Here is a 26014-nt window from a genome sequence, read left to right as displayed (position 1 = left end):
GCTCTACCTGCTTTCAACTAGAGATTCCCATTAATAACATACAAGAGTCCAGTACTGGAACTGCATTCAGCAGAATGCCAATTCAAGACCATCAACTCGTAACTGATTCTGATCCTTTTTTTTTTTTCTATTCAAAGACTTATCATCAAAAACCACCTAGGGCTATTTAAAGTAAGAATTATCCCGTGAGGGGAAGGAGAAATACCTCAGGAATTATACCTGTGGTGGTCCTGACAAATGTTTCTATGAATGCATATAGAATTCATATGTTTCTATGAATTAATATAGACATACCAAAAAATTAACTTCTTCCATGCAACAGAAGCCACAATTGGCATCACAAATATGCATTTTTATTTATTTATTTTTTTTACAAAGCTGATCCTCCTTCAAGTGCATTAAGGTAGCTGGTGATTTCATGAAAACAGCCGTGGTTGAAGGCAGGAGGAGTTCCATCTTGTGGTATGAATAATCAATCACATTCTCACGCATCTGGAGCAGAATTTTAAATATTTGCCCACTGGATTTATATAAATGCAATCTCACTGGTGAACTCAGCATTCTAAAAGAAATCCTCTGAATCAAGCCCCAAATGTTGATCTCATAGTGGGTCAGCATTTCCCTTTTTGAAGCTTCATTCTGGCCACTGCTGTGTTCTCCAGTACAGTTATCATTAGGGAGACGGTCCGTGTTGCTACTTCCCCACCTCACTTCCACAGCTATAGACGTGGGCAGATGCTGACAGAGAGCCTTGCTTCTGTGGCTGAACACCAGAAGGGGGAGGACTTTCTGTGTAACACACACTTCTCATCTCCCCAAGTGTTGTATGCTCAAAGTATGAAAAGAGCTCAACCAGAATAAGAGAGGTCACTCACCAGAATAAGAGAGGCAGTGTCCCATTCTTGAGCTCACACACTTCAACGAGGTGGGTCAGTGCAGCTTACTGAATCAACCAGAGCACCTAAAAATAGGCAGGTTCTCATTCCCTGGGCCTCATCTCCCTCACAAAACCCAGAGAGGTTGTTCAATCAAAGTTCTAAAAAAAAGAAGTTCCAGGAATCTAGGTAGTTCCCTTAAACTAAAGACTAAAACACGTTGCAGGGCAGGAGATAAATTTAATCATGTAACGAACGAGTAACGAAATTGCCAAGCAAGAGGCGTGGCTTCTAGAAAGCTGACTTTTACTTGAGCACGTTCACCCACCCACGACATTACCTCCAATCCATAAGTAGGCGAGGAAGTTTCCTGTTTTCTTTTATTTTTTTTTTTCACTCTGAGTGTTAAGGGGAAAAGGTAAACTATAGAATCCGGACTCTGTGTTTTCCCCGAGATATTTAAATGTAAGCTGGACGCCGCACTACGCGCACATAGCACAGGCAACAATTCCACCCTGGCAGGGAAGTAGACTAAGTGACTTAATGGGTATTTTCCATCTCTAATTTCCATGATTAAAGAAAAAGGTTGAGAGGGGTACATGTGGAGCCTATTGTGAGTTTGCCAATGAATCCTAATTTAGATCAAAGAGAGTCTATGTGACACTGAACCATAAACACCCTAGTGTGCGTTACTTCAAGGAAGTTGTTAGTATGTCCCCGGTGGCTATTATGTGGTATAGTTGTGCTCTATAGCCTGTGCCCTTTAATTACTAATATAGAAGCAAATCCCATAGAAGAGGGAGGAATGTAAATGAGACCTCTGCTCTTTTGAACATTTTATGCATTTGCCAAATTAAAATTCGCTGTGGACTTTGGTTTCTTTCTCCTGATCGCTGTTGGTAGTGATCATTTAGCTCTTGGAATTAAACCTGACTTTGCAAAACTATTTCCGATCGGTGTGCAGATTGCGGATCGGATTGGTCTGTGTGTTTTGCACTGAGAAGTGGCTCATCAGAACCAGATTGGCAAAAAGAGTCTTTGAAGTTTTCAAAGGTAGGAAAGATATCGTAGTTCAGCCTCTTCTTTCTTCAGGCCAGCCTTTGTTGAGTGCAGACCGAGGCCCAGAGAGTCCCAGGCACACTGTCACACCACATTTAGCTGTGGGGTGTTTGTTTTTACCAGAGCATTGCTCATCTCTGATTTATGGTGGTGCAGGGGATTGAGGCTGGGACCATAGAGTCTCAGGCATGAAAGTCTCTTTGCATAACCTTTATGCTGTCTCTGCCCACTCCCCCCACACAGGCACACATTTACACACTCCCCCTACTGTGTGTGCAGCTTGCTTCTGCTTCTGCGAAGGGCAGTGGGTACTCAAGGAGCGTGACCACACTCACTAATGTGGGCCTGCTTGCACTGAGTTTTAAAACTCAGCCTCAAGATGAGAGCAACTACAAATACCAACATGAGCTATGCGGTCTTAATAATCTGTCCCTCTTCAGCCTTCTGTCCTCCACCTCTGTGCAGTCAAGGAAGACTGATAGCAACTTTGGGCTTAATTTAAGAGCGGACTGCAGGACCAAGTGCTGTCTAAACGCAAGGATGACTGTCAGAATGATTAGTGAGCATACTAACCATTCAGGGAGACCTGCCAGTCCCAGTACTGCACCTAGTTCAGCAAAGTAAACCTCTTCTTTGCCATCTGTCTCGTGGTCCAACGACATAATAATACTAATAATAAAATCATGGCTTAATGAGTAAACTAAGTCGAGACTAATTCCCTGGTAGATCATATTGGTGTTCTTCTCCAAAGGATGCCATATTCTCAATGAGGCAGAGAACACAGGGGAGTGCGTGTGATCATGCACAGAGATGCCTAAAATCAAAAGCCAATGTAGCATATGTCCGTATTTAAAGCCCCATCAAAGAAACATCCAACTTTTCAGCTGTAACCCAAATATAAATTTTCCTTACCCTGTCAATTAGCAGATTACAAAACTTCTGTAGCAGGGAGATCATTCTGCCGGCAAAGCCGTAGTGTTTGGAATGGGTCCAGGTCAGACAGATGGCATGGAGAAGGGGTGCAATGAGACGTTCCCTATTGGCAGAGGCCACCGTGCCTCCAGGCAGCAAATGTAGCCTTTGAAGGGCTGAGCCCCAAGGTGAAGCATGACTCCACACAGCCAGAGAAGCATATAGATGTCGGCAATCACTCAGGTAGACTGCGAGACGCACAACGTGCCGGCTTGATGGAGGCACAAGAGGAAAACGTGCAAAATGTTAAATAATTGGAAACCTCCTTCTTAGCACCTGAGAACCCCCAGCGCTTAGCCAGTGGGCAGTCACGATTTCTCCAAATGAAGGGGAACAGTTCTCTTTGGGAAGCTCTATAAACAGCAATGATGTAACCATGACAGGAAGACAAAAGATATTTGTTATGTTATTGTCACATGCCACCTGTACAAGTGACAGTCTGCTGGCGAAACTGGCTCACTTACAAATCGCACCTACCCGGCTGCACAGAAAAGCTTGACTCAGAAGTTGATGCCATAATGAAATTAAGTGTGCAGAGAAATAATAATTATAACCCACTTTTTTTTTCTTTTCTCTCATCACAGGAAGCACATTGATGAGCTCTTGAGTCTGCGCAGTCCAGCAATAACCCACCTTGGGAATTTTCTGGAACTCCTAGGAAAGAGAAAGAAGTCTTACTCTCTTTCTCTCAGTAGAGGCAGAAAAGGAGGGATCGAGGGAGGGAGGAAGGGAAGGAAGGAGAAAGAGATTACAGTAGAGAAAGGGAGAGAGAGAGAGAGAGAATAAACACCACAGCATCAAAGCTGCCTTCTATGCAGTGGGAACCAGGCTTGTGCCTCAGTCACACACACACACACACACACACACAGCAAAGAGAAGCCTTATTTCAAAGGATATAAGGAGAGGAGAATACAATGTCCAAGATACAGGTAGCACCACATGAAGGCAGCCTGAGAGAGGCTTGCACAAAGCAAAGTTTGGGTGTACAGATAATGTGTGTGCTTAACCAGGTGTGCCGCCACCCGTCTCTTATATAGGAAGGTGATCTCTTGCAGGGGTGTGCAGGAGAGATTAGAGCACCACTGTAGCATCTGTGATGCTGGGGCTTGAGCTTGGGGCCTCACACACCCAAATCCAGTTCTCTACCTGAGAGAAAAGGAGACACCTGTAGCATTGCCTCACCACTTGTGAAGCTTCCCCCCTGCAGGTGGGGACCAGGGGCTTGAACCTGGGTCCTTGTGCACTGTAATGAGTGCACTCAACCAGGTGTGCCATCACCTGCTGGACCCCTCCCCAATTTAAATATTTTTAAGTCAGTGAGCATGTTTTTGTTGCTATCTCTTTAAATCAATCATGACTAGTCTTTTGTAAGCATGGTTAGTACACTGAGAACTTCACATGTGGCAGATCACTAATTCTTTAGACAGCTCTGCTACATGATATTGTTCTCATTATTTTGGAGGTAAGGAATCCGAGACTTGGTGGTCAGGGAAGTGACTCTGTGGTAGACAGCAGAATCTGTGGTCTTGAATTAATCCCTCAGCACTGCATATGCCAAAGTGATGCTCCAGTTCTCTCTGTCTCTCTCACCAAAACAAATGAAGAAATCTAAAAGAGAAAGAGAGAGAGGGAGAAATTAAAGAGGAGACTGCCCCATCCTGGCAATAACTTAGGGCACCACTATTCTAATCCCCTGGGATTTGCTGGAAGGTCTGTTTTCTCTCAACTTCCATTGCAACATCCCGAAGAAGGAAGTTAAGTCCCAAGTCAAACTCTTGTTTTCAAATGGACAAGTGCCACCTGATGGTATTCAGATGAATTGGTCCAATGCAACAAAAGCCAGCTGCATCCATGTACTGACCCCTAATTTAGCCACCCCCGGTCTTACTTAGCTAGTGGAGCGTAGCTTTGCACTGTGATGTGATTTGCACCCAAACACAAGTTAGACAGTTCAGGCAGTTCTTCCTACAGGTATTCCTAGCCTGACTAGGACCCTGGTTACAGTCTGTCTTCTGCCTCGTGGGAGATAAAAATGAAATAAAATAAAATAACAACGGGGGGGTGGGTACTATGTTCAGTGGTGCACCTGGTTGAGCACACACGTCACCATGCACAAGGGCCCAGGTTCCATCACCTGCTCCCCACCTACAGGGAGAACACAGCAGTGAAGCAGGTCCGCAACAGTCTCTCTCTCTTTCCCTCTCTATCTCTCCCTCCCCTCTCAATTTCCTTCTGTCCTATCAAATAACAGACAAAGAGAGGAAGAAGGGAAGGAAGGAAGGAAGGAAAGAAGGGAAGAAGGAAGGAAGGAAGGAAGGAAGGAAGGAAAAAAGGAAGGAAGGAAGGAAGGAAGGAAGGAAGGAAAGAAAGAAAGAAAGAAAGAAGGAAGAAAGGAAGGAAGGAAGGAAGGAAGGAAGGAAGGAAGGAAGGGAAAAAGAAAGGAAGGAAGGAAGAGAAGAAGAAAGGAAGGGAGGAAAATGGTTCTGGGAATGGTGGATTCCTAGTGCTGGCACCGAGCTCCAGTGATAACCATAGCAATTTCAATCTTTACAGTACTGTGTCCACCAAACTCGAATTCTTTCCTTTCTGCTATTTTTTGCACTCACTCATAGAGTCTAGAAATAACAGCAGGGGTGAGATGGGGCTGGGGCTGGTGGAGGTGGGGAAGGGTTCTATGTTTAAATAGCAAAGAGGGGATTCGGGCGGTAGTGGCATGAAGCACAAAGACCCGATTAAGGATTCCAGTTCAAACCCCCGGCTTCCCACCTGCAGGGGAGTCGCTTCACAGGTGGTGAAGCAGGTCTGCAGGTGTCTATCTTTCTCTCTCCCCTCTGTCTTCCCCTCCTCTCTCCATTTCTCTCTGTCCTGTCCAACAATGACATCATCAATAACTACAACAACAATAAAAAAGGGCAACAAAAGGGAAAATAAATAAATATAAAAAAAGTTTTAAAAAAATTAAACAGCAAAAAGAAGTTGCTTAGGTCATTATCCTGGTGATGCTGGGCTCCATTCCTTCCAGGTGCTTTAGCAAAGGTGGACCTGTCTTGAGATGAAGTTTCCTCTGAGATGAACTTAAATCAAAACAGAAGAGAACTCACATGTCACACTCTGTCTATCACAGCCCCTGGTTGGAGAACAAAGCCCTGGTGACCTGTGAGACCCACAGACACTGTATGACCAAGGTAAGAATTAACGCCAAGCTGTGGGTGAGATTTCACAACTAGCACTGTTTTCTTTTCAGAACGACCTGTAAAAAGGACAAACCAATGATTAAAACAATTAACTTGGCCAACCCAGTAAACTTTTCAACCCTGGGCCTTGCCTTATGCCCACGCCCAATGAAGAGAAGAAGAAGAAAGCAAGAGGGAAAGAAGCACAATAGCCTCACAGAACTAACAATTGCCTGTTTTAATGTTGGCAATGTATAAGTGACAATTATGTTGTTAATTGATAGTTATTGCAATGAGTTGTCATCCATGTAGATTGTTCCGATTAGCGATGTTGCTTCTGCATTGTGATTAAACTACTGAGTAGCTGCATTAAAGCTGTTGTATTCTGTGATAGACACAGTCTAACTTTTGAGAAAAGCAAAGGGTCAGGGCCCTTTAAACAGATGATAGTTTTAAAGAGACCGGGAGTAACAAAGCCTTGTTAAAGTGTGATTTAGCAGGGTACTAGGATTTTGAAATGCAGTGTTTAATTAAAGAAGCTTCTCTCTATGTAAATAAAGTCTTAATTAGACTGAAGGCAGTAAATGAGGGTAAGGTTAGCAGTCTGGTTGGCGGACAGACTAAGGAGAATACTGTTCCTCTGTAGACTGAGGCCAAAGACCCCACATGGTTCCTGGAACTCTTCAACTTGGGACAGAAATTAACTGAAAAATGCAGTTGAATTCATTTGGGGCCTGGAGAACAGAGCAAGTAAAGTCCCAGGAAGAGGGGCCAGGTGGTGACACACCTGGTTGAGCGCACATGTTACAGTGCACAAGGACCTGGGTTTGAGCCCCCAGTCCCCACCTGCGGAGGGAAAGCTTCACAAGTTGTGAAGCAGGGCTGCAGGTGTCTCTGTCTCTCTCCCTCTCTATCCCGCCATTCCTCTTGATTTCTAGCTGTTTCTATCCAATAAATAAAGATTTATAAAAATAATAAAATAAAATCCCAGGAAGGAAGGGAAGGAAAGGAAGAAAGGAGGAAGGAACTACATTGTGTTAAAATGTTTCCTGTGGCTTTCAAATCGTCATCGAATTTTGAAATTATTCTATTGCACAGATGTTTTAAGCTCTAGCCATTTTATTAGCATAGAAAAGTGACTCAGAAATTCCCAATGGCAATTCACAAAGACTCAGCTGGCCTCACCCATCTCATGAATAGTTCTGGCTGACTACAAGATGGCAGTTGCCCAAATCTTAGTGGGGTGTGACATGTAACTACAATGTAGAGGACATGTCATAGAAAATATACAGGTGGGCATCGGCGGTAGCGCATCAGGTTAAGCGCACATGGCGCCAAGCACAAGAACTGGAGTAAGGATCCCGGTTCGAGCCCCCAGCTCCACACCTGCAGGGGAGTCGCTTCACAGGCAGTGAAGCAGGTCTGCAGGTGTCTATCTTTCTCTCCCCATCTCTGTCTTCCCCTCCTCTCTCCATTTCTCTCTGTCCTAGCCAACAACGATAGCAATAACAACAACAATAACAACAATGATGATAAACAACAAGGTCAACAAAAGGGAAAAAAAGAAAACTGTATGGAGAGTCCTTAACTAAAAATGGAAGCGCCTTATAGTCCAGCAGTACCGCTCTTAGACACACTTACCTGAGTGGCATGACAACTTTAATCTGAAGTCATGCACATACCCCTGTGTTCATAGCTGCATGATTCCTAATAGCCATTGAGAGGAAGCAGCCTGAATGCCTATCTACAGATGACTCATTTAAAAAGTAATAGGAGGAGGCCGAGCAGTAGTGCACCGGGTTAAGCATACATAACACGAAGCACAGGGTCTAGTACAATGATCCCAGTTTGAGCCCCCAGCTCCCCACCTGCAGGGGGGTCACTTTGCAAGTGGTGAAGCAGGTCTGCAGGTGTCTGTCTCTCTCTTCCCCTTTCTGTCTTCCTCTCCTGTCTCAATTTCTTTCTGTCCTATCCAACAACAACAATAGCATCAATGAAAACAATAACAACAGTGGGGAAAAAGATGGCTTCAAGGAGCAGTGGATTTGTAGTACAGGCATTGAAGCCCAGCAATAACCCTGAAGGAAAAGAAAAAATAATAATAATGGGATACATAGTCCACAGAACACTACCCTGTAATGAAAAAATATGATACTCTGTCTTTTACTATAAATTTGATGGAACTGGAGGTGACTGGACTTAGCAAAATGAGTAAAGAGGTAAAAGACAGATGGCTTCATTCACATCTAGAGGGGAATATAGAGAACTAATACACATGAGCTTGGGGCGGAGAGCAGAAGTAAACAGTGTCTCAAAGGCTCTGTGAAAAGTATGGTGACTGTTGGCGGGTAGGGGAACAGAACTTGGGCGGTACCTGCAGTGCGGAACTATACCCGGTTGTCTTACAACCTCATAAACCAGTATTAGTCACAAATTTAAAAAATGGCTTGCCAGAAAAAGAAAAAAGAAAAAGAAAAAGAGGAAGAGGAGGAGGAGGAGGGGAAGGGAGGTGGGAAGGGGAAGAAGGATAAGAGGAGGAAGGGGGAGGAGGAGGGGAGGGGAAGAAGGAGAAGGGAAAGGAGAGGAGGAGGAGCTGTGTGCTGGTGCAGCTGGCTGAGTGCACATGTTACAATGTGCAGGGACCTGGGTTTGACACCCAGATCCCACCTGCAGGGGGAAAGTTTCACGAGTGGTAAAGCAGGACTGCAAATCTCTCTCTCTCTCTATCTATCTACCTCCCCTCCCTTCTCAATTTCTGACTGTCTCTATCCAATAAATAAAGATAATTTTTAAAAAATTTAAGAAGAGGAGCAGAAAGAAGAGGACAAAGAAAGAATGTGAAGATCATCTTCCGGGTCTTTTATGTTGGTATTAGTCCATGGCACAATGCAGGCGCTTACTATTAGACACAGCAACTTTCTAAGAACTTTCAGTTTGAGATACCATCTGCCCTTAAGTTGTTCTCCTCAATAGCTCATCCTTGTCCAAAATATTCTCATAGCATTAAAGCATCTGTCAGTGCAGGCGTTTTGGGAAGCACATTAGCAGCCTTCTCCCCAACCACACATAAATATTCACTAACTGCCTCCTATACTCCAGTAGGTCTTCTGCTAAGCCCTAAGAGAAAAGCAGTAGCCAAATGGACAATTAGTTGTCTGAGTAATTTGCCATTCCCGTTCCTATTTAAAAAACTCTTTTTTTTTTTTTTTTGTCTTCAGCCTGAGTTATCTTCCAGGAAAAATACCATGACCTTTGGTTCTAGTGAAAGTAGACCCTCATCTATTCCCCCACAATTCTGTGTATATCCTACTAAAGCATTGAGCTCTGAAAGTCACCAGGATTTCATACGGGGAAACCTGAGTTGTAAAGGATCACATAACATTTACGTGTGTGTGTGTGTGTGTGTGTGTGTGTGTGTGTGTGTGTGTGTGTGTGTGTGTGTGTGTGTATGTGTGTTAACCAGAGCTCTGACTTATGGTGGTGCCAGGGATTAAACCCTGGGCCTCAGGTGCCTCAGGCATGAAAATCTGTTACAGTACCAATAATATTGTCAGCCTAGCCCTAAAGATTTCACTCAAGCACTAATCCAACGCAGGGAAAATTAAGAAATATTCATTGCACAAAATCTGGAAAAACTAAAGTTCATTGTCAGGCCTGATGGTCAGGCCCAAGTGCTAATGGGCAATGGTCCAGAAGAAGCGAGGTCCTTAGTATCTAAAAGAAAAGCACACAAAGCCAGAATGAGGGGGGGAGAGAGAGAGAGAGAAAGAGAGAGAGAGAGAGAGAGGAAGAGAGAGAGGCAGAGACCATGGGAATACCAGCTCCACTTTGGCTTACTAGCTTCCAATTTCTAGCTCTCCGCATCATTGCTGCTCCACACAGCCTTTAGACATTACCTCATCAGACACACACGTTACATTAGAGTCAGGTGCAAAGGGTTAACATCCCATCAGTCAGCGTAGCTAGCCAGACGTGAGCTCTAAGTCAAAGCTGTCACGTCAAGTCACGTCATTATCCTGTCCTGACTTCCATATTGCTCACAACAGCAAATGTGGCTTTGGGTCTTAAGTGTTCTGAGTAACTAAAATTCATAAAAATGACTATAATTTGTTTATAAAACCTGTTGCAAGATTTCCCACTGAGAAATTTGGGAAGGGAATAAAACATCAGATAAAAGGTGGTGCTAATTAACTCTGGCAAAGTCTCCAAGGGTTTGCTTTCCTTGTTTAATTCAGTGCATGAGGAGCATGCCAAACCTTCTTCCCCTGTACCCAAGTGTTGATGAGCAAAGAACTGGGTTCTTTCTGATCCTAGAACTCCATAACCCAGATTGTATTTTTGAGTTTCACAATGTGTCTTACAGTCTTCTATAAAGTCCTCTGTCACCAGACAGAATTGGCTTTGTTTTAAAATTTATTAGTCATTTAATAATAATTGGCATTATTATAAGGTTATAGGGATACAGCTTCACACCTCACCCATGACCAAAGTTCTGTGCACGACCTCCCCATGATAAGCACAATAGTTCAAATAAAGTCTTAAAGACTTTGGCTACTTTGTTTTTGTTTTTTTGCCTCCAGGGTTATCGCTGAGGCTCAGTGTCTGCATAGGAAGCCCCTCCTCCTTTGACCATTTTTATTTTATTCGATTTTATTTTTTTAGGATAGGACAGAGATAAATTGGGGGAGGAGATAGGCAGAAAGTAAGAGACACCTGCAGACCTGCTTCACTGCTTGTGAAGCGACTCCCCTGCAGGTGGAGAGCTGGGCACTCGAACCAGGATCTTTGCTCCTGTCCTTACGTTTTGTACTGTGTGCGCTTAACCTGGTGAGCCACCCACTGGCCCCCGCTACTTGGTTTTTGTTGCTATTGTTTTTGCAAGTTAGTGTGTGTCAACTCTCTATATCTCGCATATGAGTAAAACCATTCAGTGGTTCAGAATAATTTTGGTAAAAAGATAATATAACTGAGAAATTAAGACTGCAAAGGAACTGGGGGCCAGGTATGGAATACCTGGTTTGTGTATACACATTACCATGAGCGATGACGTGGGTTCAAGCCCCCAGCCCCATTTGCAAGGAGGAAACTTCACAAGCAGTGAAACAGTGCTGCAGATGTCTCTTTCTCTCCCTCCCTTTCCCCTCTCGATTCTCTCCTGACCTATAAGTAAAAATAAATAAATAAATAAATAAATAAATAAATAAATGTAAAGAAACCAAGTCCATGTTCATTTTTTTTTAAGATTTATCTAATGAGGGGCCTAGTGGTGGTGCACCTGGTTGAGTACACATGTTACAATACACAAGAACCCAAGTTCGAGTCCCCACCTGCAGGGGAAAAACTTTGCAAGTGGTGAAGCAGGTCTGCAGGTGGCTCTCTGTCTCTCTTCCTCTCTGTCTCCCCCTTCTCCCCATTTCTGACTGTCTCTATTCAATAAGTAAATAAATAAAGATAATAAAAAGTTTTTTTTTAGGGACTCAGGCGGTAGAGCAACGGATTAAGAGCCTGCAGCGCGAAGTGCAAGGACCGGCCTAAGGATCCTGGTTCAAGCCCCTGGCTCCCCACCTGCAGGCTCCCCACCTGCACTCAAAATAATGGGGAATCTACCTTAGGACATCATACTTATAAGTCAGTGCTCTAGTCACTGTGCAACCTCTCACTAGAAATTAGGTTTAGCAAAACAACTCATTTGTGCAATGCTTTACTTTACCATGTGTGTGTGACCCAGGTTCAAGTTCTGCCCTCAACACACTGGAGGAAGTTTCAGTGCTATGGTCACTCTCTCTCTCTTTCTCTCTCTCTTTCTCTCTCTCTCTATCTGGAGTTTGGGGGAGGAGGTTCATAGTATTTTTGATTCAGAAAAACTTTTCCTGTCAGTGTGGCACCAGGGCCAACACTCGCATTGTTTTGGTTTAGAGAGGAGAGAGGAAAAGAAAAACAGCGCAGTGAAATTCCACCTTACGTGAAGTTCCCCCTATGCCATGTTCCCATGTAGTGTCAAGGCTCACACCCAGGACCTACTACATGGTAAAGCATGTCTCTTGCTTGGATTTGTTTAAAAAGTCACAAGAACATCAGCTTATATTCTGTTTTCCCAGACCCCTTAGTTCCCTTATCACCCTGAACTCTCAACACAGTGTACATTTGCACATCCCCAAATGGAGTTAATTTTGACAGGATGAAAAAATATTGAGTGGTGTAGGAAGTGGTACAGTGGTAAAGTACTGGACTCTCAAGCATGAGGTGCCGAGTTCAATCCCTGGCAGCACATGTACCAGAATGATGTCTGGTTCTCTCTCTTCTTATCTTTCTCATTAATAAGTAAATAAAGGGGGCTGGGCGGTAGCTCAGCGGGTTAAGCGCACATGGCGCAAAGCACAAGGACCAGCGTAAGGATCCTGGTTGGAGCCCCTGGCTCTCCACATGCAGGGGAGTTGCCTCACAGGCGGTGAAGCAGGTCTGCAGGTGTCTGTCTTTCTCTCCCCCTCTCTGTCTTCCCCTCCTCTCTCCATTTCTCTCTGTCCTGTCCAACAACAACAACAGCTATAACGACAATAAAAACCACAACAAGGGCAACAAGGGCAACAAAATGGGAAAAATAGCCTCCAGGAGCAGTGGATTCGTAGTGTTGGCACTGAGCCCCAGTGGTAATCCCGAAGCAAATTAATAAATAAAATCTTATATATATTATTGAAAATCTAGGTTTTATAATGACCTACTGATTTAATAAAATAATGCAAAGAGAACTCCACCAATTACTAATTGCCAAAGACATATTAAAAGACATCACAAGTAGAAAATCATTATGTTCATCTGTGCTGTGGAAACTTTATTTTCTTTGAATTTTCTCTCCAATCTTCTGTTCAATACTTACTCTGTTAGCAAGTGTCCTTTACTGCCTAAGCCTTGCTTTAATAATCTTGAAATAGGGGAAAAAATAATTAGCATATACTTGCAACTAAAGGTATATAGGCATTAATGCTATAATTACATATCATAATACAGGATATAATTTGATTTCCTAAAAGACAGCTTGCCTGAAACACATAGGAAATTATTTGGGGAAATGTTCATGGACGTAGCAATTTGGTAGTTGCAAAGTAATTTAGGCAACAGTGTGGTCTGCTTACCCAAACCACAGAGCAAATGTAATTAAAAGGTAGAATGGAAAATATTGTGGGTTTAGCGAAAAGCTAAGGTGGGGGGAGACTATTCTGACTATAATACTCTCTTGTTAGAAATGTCAGCATAGGAAATACTGACACAAAGAACATAAAAAGATGACAAATCTGAACCATTGTTCTTCTCAAGCACTTAGTATGCAACTAAATAGTGAAAATGAGCTATACTACAAGGCCAGGCAGTGCCACACCTGGTTGAGCGCACATGTTACCAGCCCTAGGTTCAAGCCCCCGATCCTCACCTGCAGGAGGAAAGCTTCACAAGTGGTGAAGCAGTGCTGCAGATGTCTCTCTCTACCTCTCCTTCAATTTCTGTCTCTGTCCAATAAATATATTTTTTTAAATGAGTTATACTCAGTCTCCTTTATAATCTATTAGTTGAATTAACATGCAAGATAAAGAAGCAAATTTATTTTTAAAAACTTGGTTGATGGTGGTGTGAGGGGAGAATAGGTTAAAAAAAAAAACTGATTATGCTTTCCCTTGTCTGCGGCCTGAGAAAACAACATACTGGTCATGCAAAATATTTCCACGCGTGAGGCTTAAAGTTCCCAGGCTCAGTCCCCAGCACCACCATAATCAACAACTGTGCAGTAGTCTGGTGTTTCTCTCTGTATCTCTCTCCTTAACATAAAACAATTAAAAATATTCTGCAGCCAATTAAAGCCGACCGTGTTGCCCTCCCCCTGGCGCCCGGTGTGCACTGGCTGCAAAAAGCAGCCTCCTGGGGAGTGTGTGCAGCCTGTTGCTGGTACAGACTGCCTTAAGGGACCCTGGAGACAGCCCTTCCTGCTCTGTGTTCATTTTATGCCTGACCCCTGCTGTCCCTAACCTTAGGCTCCAGACAGGGATGCGAGGTGCTTTTGGGAAGCCCCAGGGCACTGTGGCCAGAGGCCACATTGGCCAGGTCATCATGTCCATCTGCACCAAGCTGCAAAGCAAAGAGCATGTGATCGAGGCCCTGCACAGGGCCAAGTTCAAGTTCCCTGGACGCCAGAAGATCCTCATCTCCAAGAAGTGGGGCTTCACCAAGTTTAACGCGGATGAATTTGAAGACATGGTGGCTGAAAAGCGCCTCATCCCAGACAGCTGTGGAGTCAAATACATCCCCAACCGCGGTCCCCTGGACAAGTGGCGGTGGCGGGCCCTGCACTCCTGAGAGCCTTAATCAATGACAATAAATCAAGATCCTGCTTTAAAAAAAATTTTTTTTAATATTTTAAAGCATCAGGAGCAATATATGATAAAAGCTCTAGGATAAAGCATCATACTATTAAGAGTTTACCCTACTTGATATTTCTTCACAAAATGCAAATTTTACTGGGAAGTCTGCACCTAACACAAGACCTTAAAATAATCTCCAGGGGTTGAGAAGTGGCACAAGTTACCATGCAAGGACCCGAGTTAAAGCCCCTGGTCCCACCTGCAAGAGCGAAGCTTTAGAAGCAGTGAAGCGTGGCTAAGGGTGTCTCTCCTCCCTCCCGCTTTTGCCCTCTTCTCTGTCTTTACCAAATTAACAAAAATAGTAATGTCAGCTTTGCTGTTTTACTATCACTTGTGCCATACTCAAGACACAAGGAATGGGTTCTTTTCTTTCCTTCATTTTTTCATTGCCACCAGGGTTATCACTGGGGCTCGTTGCCAGCACTACAAATTCACCACTATTAGAAGCCACTCTTTCAGTTTTTGTTTGTTCTCCTTTCTTGTTTTGACAGGACAAAGAAATTGAGAGGGGAGGAGAGGTAGAAAGGGAGAAAGACAGACACCTGCAGACCTGCTTTGCCGTCTGTGTGTGAAGTGTTCCTCGTACAGGTGGGGATCGGGACTCGAACCTGGGTCTTTGCTCATGGTTACATGTGTACATAAATGGCTTCCCTACTGCCTGCCCCCAGTTCTTTTGCCTTTAAAAGCAGGTTTCCCCAAGGAGACTTCTGAGACATGGTCAAAACTTGAGAATCATGAGGACCCTGGTATCAGGAGGTGGGGACATGGGAAAAGGCTGTGGTGGGAGGCTGGTGGTAGTACAGTGGGTTAAGCACACATGGTGCAAAGTGCAAGGACCGGCCTAAGGATCCCGGTTCGAGCCCTCGGCTCCCCACCTGCAGGGGGTCGCTTCACAGGCGGTGAAGCAGGTCTGCAGGTGTCTTTCTGTCTTCCCTCCCTCTCTCGGTTTCTCAGTCCTATCCTACAATAACAATAACCACAAATATAAAACAAGGGTAACAAAATGGGGGGAAAATGACCTCCAGGAGCAGCGGGTTCGTGGTGCAGGTAGCCAACGCTAGCAATAACCTTGGAGGCAAAAAAAAAAAAAAACTCTAAGGAAGTCACACAGCCAGTTAGTTACCCTTTCAATGTGCAGAGCAAGACTTTGCTTTGACTTCAGATTGACCACCATCAGTAGGGTAGAACAGAGATTTGAGAGCAGTCCGCTCTCTGTTCAACACTGTGGCTTCCATCTGCATTACGCGACACAGTTGGTCTCTCCAGTGGATGTCTGTTAGCTATCTGTCCCCCTTCTGAGGCAACAGAGGCATCTCAGATAGAACACAGGACCCACTTAATCACTGGGCATAGTTTGGGAGAGGGGGAAGTAAAAGAAAAACTATAAATGTCAAAGTGAAAGCAGCCTTTCTAAAGTTTTTAGAATATACTATAGAACCAAGGAGGAAGCACAGTTAGGAACAAAACGCTGAGACAAAAACTGCAGTTATCCTGAATCAAGACAGCTGTTCTCGTCTTTTGTCTTGTGTTGTATGATCTCTTCGCTTTCTTTCACATGCATGTTTCAAGGACATGTGTAAAGACATCAGCTTTCCAGTAGCAAATTCTCAAGAGAAACCTAATTGCCTCATTTGGTGATCAGATATCCACACGCCTTGTCAGATCATGTACAAGTTCATCCCTGAAAGGGGCAGGAATATTCAGAAAGCCCAAGTTATCTAACACTTCTTATATGCTTCCCTATTAGTTAAAAGGACAGTCATCTGCCAGAGAAACGAGCTGTCTTTATGGTCTTTTCCAATTAAAGGTAGAACCACTAAATGCTAAATTCAATCTTCCAAAGGAAATTCTTTAGCTCGTTTCCAAAAACGTTAAAATAGAATCCTACAGCACAGTGTTTTTTAAAAAGACTTTGCTGTTTCATTCTTCTTACTATTCATCCTTTCTGATGAGGAGAGTCACACTTCAGAGGCATTGTTCACTAGAAGTCTAAAGCTAATAGTTCTCTTCACATATTTGCACTTTTTTTAAAAAAAGCAGCCTCATTCTGAGAAACAATCATAGCAAACATTTGTTCCTTCCTTTTAAAAAAAGTAATTTATTAAAAAAACTTTTTTGAGACCCCAAATTTCATCTGCTATATTCTTACCTTTAGGTTCCTGGTTATAACAATTTGTTCTGCTTTTTATCTTAATGCTTTTCAGCCTCCAAGTTGCAGATGCTACCATTACACCAGCCTGACTTCCCTGGACAGATGACTTCACGAATGGGTCCTGGAGCCTCACTGATCCAGACCCCTGCCCCACTAGGTAAAGATAGAGACAGGCTGGGAGTATGGATTGACCTGCCAGCGCCCATGTTCAGCAGAGAAACAATTACAGAAGCCAGACTTTCTACCTTCTGTACCCCATGATGATCCTGGTCCATACTCCCAGAGGGATAAAGAATAGGAAAGCTTCCAGTGGAGGGGATGGGATACGGAACTCTGGTGGTGGGAATTGTATGGAACTGCAACCTTCTTATCCAACAAGTTTGTCAATCATTATTAAATCAATTTAAAAAATCAAATAGACAGCAGGGTGTTAATTATTGAGTCATTACTACAAGAACATTTATAGTCTTTTTTTTAAAAAAAAATTTATTTATTTATGAGAAAGACAGAAGAGAGAAAGAACCAGACATCATTCTGGCACGTGCTGATGGGGATCGAACTCGGGACCTCATGCTTGAGAGTCCAAAGCTTTACCACCGTGCCATCTCCCAGACCTCTATTTTATAGTCTTATTTTGCTAATATCCATCAACGTAAAAGTATGTCACTTTTATAGTCAGCGAAATGTGTCCAATACGCCCCTTCAAATGATTCAGTCATACATCTACGTATCTTCTCTTCACAAAAGAACATTATAAGCCCTCTGTGGGCCTCTCCAAGACCTTGGCTTCACTATAAAGCAGCAATGGTAGGGCAGACTGGCTGGTACAGCAACACCCATCCTGAACTGAGTTGCAGCGTAGTGTTTGCAGTTGTAACCACCAACTGCGAGCTCAGGCTGAGGGACCTGGAAGTCACACAGGCTCCTGTGCTGAATAGGAACAGATATGGGTGGGCCCTGGATAAACAGGCCACTGTATTTTAAGTTTGGGAGCTACTCACTGCCCTACTTCAGCTTTCTAGTTCTGTTCTCAACTTTGACTACATCTTCCCAGGTAATATTTTTAGCCCATCACTGTTAACTAATCAAACTCAGGCAAAAAAAAAAAAAAAAAAAAAAATCACTAAAGTCATGGGCTCCTAGGATCATACCTAAAATAGACTTGCTAGCTTACCACTCTAAAATTCCCATTCTCACCTTACTTGTTCCTACTTTCTGGCTGCTATTTATTAAACATTTTGCCCTGCTTCATAATTTACTCTTTCAGACACCAAGTTGCAAATGTTATGATTCCATCCATAAGTCCATGGGGAGACCTCAACAATGTGCCCCACAACCTCACCTCTCCAGAACCCTCCCCCACTAGGGAAAGAATAGAAACAGGCTGGGGGTACTGATCAACCTGCCAACACCCACGTCCAGCCAAGAAGCAATTACAGAAGCCATACCTCCTACATTCTGCACCCCAAAAATAATTTTGGTCCATACTCCCAGAGGTAGGGAAATGTTAGGGAAAGATTACTTACTAGATGGCTCCGTCAGGACTCAGAGGGAAGAGGAAAAAAGCAAAGATCCTCAGAAGTAGGTGTAGCTGTGACTTAAAATGGAAGAGGCTTGTAAACCATTAATCCCCCAATAAAGAAATTTAATAAAAAAATGGAAGAGGCTAAACCATAAAAATATATATACATATATAGAAATACTACTCAAGCAGCACCTGTGACCCTGGGAGAACTAGTGCCACTTCCAGTGGAGGGAATGGGGACACAGAACTCTGGTGGTGGGAATGCTGTGGGATTGAACCTGTTCTTTTGTAATTTTGTAAATCATTAATAAAAACTAAAAGAATTGGGTCAAGAGGCAGCACTGTGCATCTATGAGGCCCTGGGATCACTGGTAGTTAAGGGGGAAAAAAGAATCCTGAGTGGGAGTCAGGCAGTAGTGCAGCGGGTTAAGTGCAGGTGGCGCAAAGCGCAAGGACAGGCGTAAGGATCCCCGTTCGAGCCTCCGGCTCCCCACCTGCTGGGGAGTCTCTTCGCAGGTAATGAAGCAGGTCTGCAAGTGACTTTCTTTCCCCCTGCCCCCAGTCTTCCCTTCCTCTCTCCATTTCTCTGTCCTATCCAACAACGACGACATCAACAACAATAACTACAGCAATAAAACAAGGGCAACAAAAATGGAATATATAAAAAAATAAAAAAGAATTCTGAGTGGTATCAGTATCTGAAACACAACTAACATACTATACAGGCTGCTAAGTCTATTTTATTCTAACCCAAGAGAACTCACCAGAGCCACTTGTGGAGCCGTCACAGAATTACATATAGGATTCTACCATCCATGGACGTGTAGATTTAGTCAGTAAAGAATGGAGCAAATCTGGACAGTTTTTTATGCTCCAAGTATTTTCTAAAGCGCCAGAACAATTTCCTATGTGTATTTATGCCATTTGTGTGTATTATTGATTAATTAGTGGATAGAGAAATTGAGGGGGGATAGAAAGTGAGACACACCTGCAGTGCTGCTTCACCACTCATGAAGCTTCCCCCCTGCAGGTAGGGAGCAGAGGCTTGAACCTTGGTCCTTGTAATGTGTGCACTTAACCAGGTGCATCACTGTCTGGCTCCCTACGTATTGTCCCTATGACAAGTATTTTCATTATTTTGCAATATTTTAGTAACTTCCAGTTTTGTCAATCAGAGCACCTGATTTTTGGCAATGAGCATACTCTTTTAAAAAGCAAACTGCAAGGGGCCAAGGGATCGCCTGGTAGGGTGTGTGCCCCACTAGGCATGCAGAACGGACTCGAGTCATCACGTGGGAGTATGAAGGCACTAGAGGAAGTTATGGTGTCTCTCTTACCATCTGTTTGTCTTGTTACACCCTATCCGATGTAAAAAAAAAAAAAAAAAATGCAAGTCACCCGGGAGCAATGAATACAGTCACACATGAGAACCCAGAGTCACAAAAAAAGAAGTGCTTTCTGGTTAACTGAGTAAGTCTTCAAAAGTCACTAAGTCACTAAGTTGCAACCTATAGGAAGTGAAATTTTCTTAAGTGGTATTTTCTTTAAACTGAGATATACAGAATATAGAGCACTAGAGGAATGTTTTCTGAATTACATAGATGTAGATATACTAAACATGCTAACACTAGTCTTCACAAAAATACAGCAACCGATGAAAAGCACTAATTCAGAGAACACGCTTACACAGGATATATCGCACTCATGCGCAAAACGGCAGCTTCCATACACAGGAAATGAGCTTCAGGGTAATTTTATGAATATTAAGTTCTCAGAGTGCATCCCACAGGTTTTTAAATATAAAAATAGAAATATTTAAAACTGGGAGTCGGACAGTAGCGCAGCGGGTAAAGCGCACGTGGTGCAAAGCGCAAGGACCAAAGTAAGGATCCCGGTTCAAGCCCCGGCTCCCCACCTGCAGGGGAGTCGCTTCACAGGCGGTGAAGCAGGTCTGCAGGTGTCTTATCTTTCTCTCCCTCTCTCTGTCTTCCCCTCCTCTCTCCATTTCTCTCTGTCCTACCCAACAACGACAACAATAATAACTACAACAATAAAACAACTAGGGCAACAAAAGGGAATAAATATTTAAAAAAAGAAATATTTAAAAATCACTAAGTCTTGCGAGAAATAGTCTAAGAATTCACTTGTACTTTCTTAGTGGACACCAAAAGAAAAACCTGCATGAGCTCTACTGGCGAGTCACTGCCCTGAACCCTAAGCTGTTTTGAAGTCCCGACTTAATAATTATCTTACCCAACCAAACAGCCTCCTCATATTCACTCTTCCTAAACAATAAAACAATTTCTTAGATTCTGAGGACTCGCATTCAAATCCCTGTAATATCAAAATATTGTAGATTCCACGAGTTCATTTCTACCACTCCAAATATTTCCTATTTCACATTACAAAGTTAAGCTGAGCATTTAGGAAAACTTTTATTCGTGCTTGTGCGTGTTCCTACAGCTGTCCCATGCATCCAAAGATATTACTGACATGTCAGTTTGGGCTTGGAAAACAAACAGCAGGTAGTCCGGGAGGTGGTGCAGTGGATAAAGCACGGGACTCTCAAGCATGAGGCCTTAAGTTCCATCCCCGGCAGCACGTGTACCAGAGGGGTGTATGGTCCTTTCTCTCTCCTCCTATCCCTCTCATTAATAAATAAACTATAATAATATTAAAATAGAAACAGGAGCCTTTACCATCATCACCCCCACGGTACACATATGGAAAGTTAACATCCCACCTTAAAATAGTTCAAATAGCCACATTCAGTTAATTTTTGCTTTTCTCTTACCCTGCTGCCTTTAACATGATTACACATACACAATTTCAATACAACTCTACTGCCATGATTACAGAAGCTTGACCTTAATACAGTCACTTCCAAAGATCTTCCTGTAAATTCGTTAAGTCAAAATCCTGCTTTAACAATGGAAACAAACAAGCAATATTTACAAAATGGCACTGTAACAAAACTGGTATGAATCAATGTGGGTTAAAGGATTTTTTCAAAAGTTTATTTAATAAGTTCATAAGTAAAAAATAATAAGAATAATCTGGTATTGCCTCTATAATCTTTCCTGTTTAAGTAAAAATATCTGTTTGTAATAACTTCCAACCTTTAGGACCAAGAATCTACAAATAAATGGCTAAGACAAAAAAATAAACCAATTTCTTTTGTCCCATACCACTGCACTAGTTTAAATGCATAGGAACACAGCAAACTCAAAAGAAAAAAAAAATAGTGTTTTATTAACTACCACACTGTTATAATACACTTTAAACGTACAATAAGGTAGCCTTTAAATTTTAGGTGGTCTTAAAAATAACAAATGAACAGAATTCCAAATTTTTAAAGTTGGTGAACTGCTGCAGTTATAGGTATACATTTAGGAAAATTGTATAGCTTTTACAAGACCAGCAATGAAATTTTATTTTGTACACTTTTAATAATTGAAAGTATAAACAATAATTAAAAAATAAAAAGAATACAGCATAATAAAAAAACATACGTTTCTCAATTAAATGTACTGGATACATATAAATTTTAAGGGAAGAAGCAAAGAAGGAAAATGGTTGATATTTAAGTGCGGACTGACTACCTAAACAAACAAAAAAAGACTTAAAAAAATATCATAAAACCTCTAGTTTCTAAGACTAATATCCATATGGTTGGAGTATTGTCACTATGGAAGTGATTTTGTTATGTTTGCATATGTTATACTTTACTGGTAATTTACATGATGGCTTTTAAGGCCCTGGCAGACATATGGTTTTTGGAAACAAGATTGAATTAAAAAAAATTAAAAAAAAAAAAAAAATCACTGCTAAGACGCAATACACCTTATTTTTTTGGTCCTCCAATGTTCAAGAAAGGGATAATTCACCATAGCATTTTCTCACCACCCAAATGCCTCAATCTATACATTTTAAACTTTTGTAGACATTGGTTATATTGCCCAACTTTGTTATTGAAGGATATTAACAAGACATTATTTTGGCAAATTAAATCTTAAACATGGCTTTTCAATAGGATTTAAAAGGTGACTATCCCTAGAGTTCCATGTTAAAATGTAGTCAAAATCTTACAAGAGTAATGCTTAAAATATTGTACATAGTTAACCTAATTAAAATAATTAGCTTCAAAATGACAAATTGATAAGCTAAGTAAAGCCTACACTATGTAACATTTGCTTGGAAACTTGATTTGTCAGTTATGCATAATAAAAATTCCAGTCATCAAGAAAATTACAAAATTTTTTTATCATAACATGATTTCTTTCACCCACCAACTTTTATCTTACAATAGATAAATACCAACATGTTCTCATTTGTACACTAAACCACACAGGATTGATGCATTTGGTTAGACTACCATTCGCATTGTTAAATTCAATCTTCTCTTTATATAACTTGGTAAAATTTCATTTCTTCTAAATTCCAAAAGTACCTACAAAACCCATGCAATTTTACCATTTTTAATATACTATGGAATATCATACAAAGTAAGGCATTTCAGTGTCATGTATAACCAAGTTACTGTCAATCCAAAAATTTTTGCACATCAATAAAAAGATATCTAAGAACTTAGGAACAATATTCTTCTCACTACTGTATAAAAATAACCACAATGAATAAGTATCTGTGTAATATTTACTCCATTGTCTCATTTCCAGAAACTGTGACAAGCTGTAAAGGTATTTCAGTGTTGGTAAGAATATCTTGATTGCTGGTGGTGGAAGTATTAACAGTACCTATCCCTGAAACAGAACCTTGTTGAATATTTGCAAGGATAAGTGTTGTTCCTCCTGCAGTGATCAAAGTATCATCTCGTGTAGCTTCCACAGACGCCAGCACTGTACTGCTAGAATGAATACCTTTTTTATTCTGATGTGTTTTAATATGTTTGGCAAGATGATCACTTCTCATAAAGCGTTTTGAACATTCTGGACAAACAAACTTCTTCTCACCTGTTAGGGAACATATTAAGTTAGTTTATAAAAACTGACAGGGAACGGAGTTCAATAAAACTGTATTTGCTTCATGAATTATTAATGTGAGGTTTTGCCTACAGAATGTTTCTTGAGATAAATCTGGCACCTTTTTTGATAGGAAGAAAACAATCTTTAAACCTATTAAACCATAGATTGAACTGATAACTAAGCAAGACTTAACTAAAAGTTTGTTTTGAAACAGACTAACTTCTAAAAATTATCAATGGAGCTGGCACGATAGCTGGGGAAAGTGGCTGGTCTGATAAATCCATAAGTCAGGTTCAAGCCCTGATCCCACTGCACTGGAGGAGGGTTTATTTCGCTCTTTCTCTCTCCCCATCTAAAAAACTTAAAACCCAAGCAATGAAGCCTGGACATGGGCAGACAAGAGAAGAGGCAGACAGGTGGAGTGTAGTAGTATACAGATGAAATATGTTACTTGTAATCTGTTTCAGTCACCACATGTGTAGATGAGTTTAACCTGTTTGAAAATACAATAAGCAAAGGGCCAGGTGGTGGCTCACCCGGTTAAGTGCACACATTACAGTGTGCAAGGACTCGGGTTCAAGCCCCTGGTCCCCACCTGCAGGGAGAAAGTTTCATGAGCAGAGCTGCAGGTGTCTCTCTACCTCTCTATATCCCCCCACCCCTCTCATATTCTGTCTCTATCCAGTAATAAAAATAAACAAATATATTTTTAAAAAGAAAAACTATCTAGAGTAACGGTGCTCTAATCCCCAAGGACTGTAATACATCATATATTTTTCAGTTCCTCAGAGTAGGGTATAAACAGATAAATATCTTGGGCATTCACATAGTAATAAAAGGAAACTGTCTTTAAGTTATATTTTTAGACCAGTCTGGATTAATTCCTAGTTCCATTTCACAAAATACCCACAGCCCCATGTAAAAGCAATTAAGTAAAGATGTCTTTGAAGTAGAAGGTGATAACAACTTGGTAGTGGATGGGACGTGCTAACACTGTCTTGTAGAGATGTGAAAATGTACTCTGTGACAAGACCTGTAAATCTACATCCCTCAATAAAATGCTTTTTAAAAAAGGCAGCCGGGGGCTGAGTGTGGGGGTGGGTCCTTGACATCAATGACACTTTGGTTATTATTAATAATAAACTTTCTTTCACTTATCTCAAAGATAAGAAAAAAGATTAGTAGTACCAAAGATAAAAATGAGCACTTGGCTATACTTTTAAAATTTTAGTTCAACAGTTAAGCTAAAAAAAAAACCTGTCCATTAAAAGTATTAGTAATAACCTGTGTGTGTTCTTCTGTGCCTCTGCAATTCATCACTCCGAGTAAATCTTTTGCCACAGAACATCCAGTTACAAATAAAAGGGCGCTCCCCAGAATGCCAACGCAGATGAGCTCTCAGGTGTGAGGTCTTCCCGTAGACCTTGCCACATCCTGGTATATGGCAAATGTGCTGCTTCTTTTTCCCAAGGCTGGTACCTCTAAAAACACACAGAATGGGATACTTTATATGAAAATATTCAAATGAATGTTATCACTTATAGCAGGTATCCCCAGCTTGAATTTCAAACAGAGGTCATTATCAGAACCAAGACTACTTAAATTCAATTTTAAAGAAAAAATCTATTATCAAGCATGTTTTACATATTAATTTGCCCCAGAATTAATAAGTGCTGTCCAAACTGAATATGCTCAAGAATGAAATAAAGAACGTCTAATAATAATCTGTCAGAACCACTCAAATTCTACACAATCCAATTACATTAGTAGTACGAGAAACTAAATGGTCTTTATTCAAAGCCTTCATGTCAGCTAATTTAAAAAATAAATATACCAAGAATTAATGCATAGCTAATCATAGGTACATTAAAAGGTAGACAGGCACCTTAGGCAAACTTAAAATCAACATGATCTAAGCATATTTATCCACATATTTTTATGATCACATTTTGATTATGTGTTGATTTGGAGAAAATCAAAGAAAAAAACTAAGTATGGCTATTATCCTAACTCCCCCGGCACTATATGAAATCAGTATAGATCACAGTCACCTTTACAGCTAGAGTACCCTTCATATTTAACCGTGTAACAATACCTACAGTCAGGGTCAGGGGTGGCGCACCCTGTTCTGCACACATTTTACTAAGTGCAAGGATCCAGGTGTGAGGCCCTGCTCCCCACCTGCAGGGGGTCCACTTCATGAGTGGTGAGGCAAGTTCACGGGTTTCTTTCTCTCTCTCTCTCTCTCTCTCTCTCTCTCCATTCTCTCTCAATTCTCTCTGTCCTATCTAATAAAAAAAAATTTTAAAAGGCCTCCAGGAGCGGTGGTGGATCATAATGCTGGCAATGAGCCCCAGCAATAACCCTGGTGGCCATAATAAAATAAAATATAATCATACCTATAATTATATATTATAAATATAATAAAGTATTTCTACACCACAAAAACTGGCATTTGTACACATCAATATTAATACCAAACAGATTTGGAGATACACACTTGGGTAGTAAGTAAACAGGTATCTTAGCCTAAGCAGAATGGAAATTCATTTTTATTACAGAATCAGTAGTCAAATGGTATTTAAACACCACGGAATGTGTTATTGCTAAAGCTTAAAATACTAAGCTAGCGCTGGACAGACAGCCCACCCAGTAGGGTGCATACTGTGCTGTGTATGCAGCCCAGGTCTGAGGCCCAGTGTCACATGGGAGAGTCACCACAGCACTGGGACTGATGTGGTATCTCTCCCTCTCTGAATGAAAAAACAGCAGCCCAGGAAAAGCAGAATCACCTCTGTGTGAGGCCCTGCTTCCATAAAAAACTAATAAATAATAAAAATAATAAGTTAGTTGCTGGACACAAATAGTTTA

At 41.6% G+C, this 26014-nt stretch overlaps 2 protein-coding genes, 1 long non-coding RNA gene and 1 other non-coding gene across 10 annotated transcripts in view; 2 read left to right on the top strand and 2 right to left on the bottom strand.

The window, feature by feature from the left end:
• Positions 1–331: 331 nt before the first annotated feature.
• Positions 332–1466, bottom strand: LOC132534314 (uncharacterized). The gene is made up of 2 exons (XR_009546037.1): positions 1216–1466; positions 332–961 (listed from the first exon to the last, which is right to left on the bottom strand). It is a non-coding gene; the product is annotated as an uncharacterized LOC132534314 (long non-coding RNA).
• A 6820-nt stretch (positions 1467–8286) lies between these two features.
• On the top strand, positions 8287–14419 carry LOC103117208 (large ribosomal subunit protein uL16-like). The gene is made up of 2 exons (XM_060178286.1): positions 8287–8298; positions 14018–14419. Exons 1-2 carry the CDS (start codon positions 8287–8289, stop codon positions 14417–14419), a joined length of 414 nt encoding a protein of 137 aa, XP_060034269.1.
• Positions 13911–14045, top strand: LOC132534526 (small nucleolar RNA SNORA70). Its single transcript, XR_009546229.1, has one exon. It is a non-coding gene; the product is annotated as a small nucleolar RNA SNORA70 (small nucleolar RNA).
• A 6973-nt stretch (positions 14420–21392) lies between the features above and the next one.
• Positions 21393–26014, bottom strand: part of SP3 (Sp3 transcription factor) — a 44739-nt gene continuing 40117 nt past the window's right edge. For all 7 annotated transcript variants that reach the window (XM_060177695.1, XM_060177697.1, XM_060177701.1 and 4 more), the window contains 2 exons: positions 24428–24624; positions 21393–23131 (listed from right to left, as the gene is read on the bottom strand). In XM_060177695.1, the coding sequence (XP_060033678.1) occupies positions 22815–23131; positions 24428–24624 (514 nt within the window). In that variant the 3' untranslated portion in view covers positions 21393–22814. The remainder of the gene's footprint in view (positions 23132–24427; positions 24625–26014) is intronic.

The sequence above is a fragment of the Erinaceus europaeus genome, chromosome 18 (genome assembly GCF_950295315.1).
Source record: "Erinaceus europaeus chromosome 18, mEriEur2.1, whole genome shotgun sequence".
Lineage (NCBI taxonomy): Eukaryota > Metazoa > Chordata > Mammalia > Eulipotyphla > Erinaceidae > Erinaceus > Erinaceus europaeus.
The sequence above is the reverse complement of the archived record's forward strand: the minus strand, read 5'-3'. Positions and strand labels throughout refer to the sequence as shown.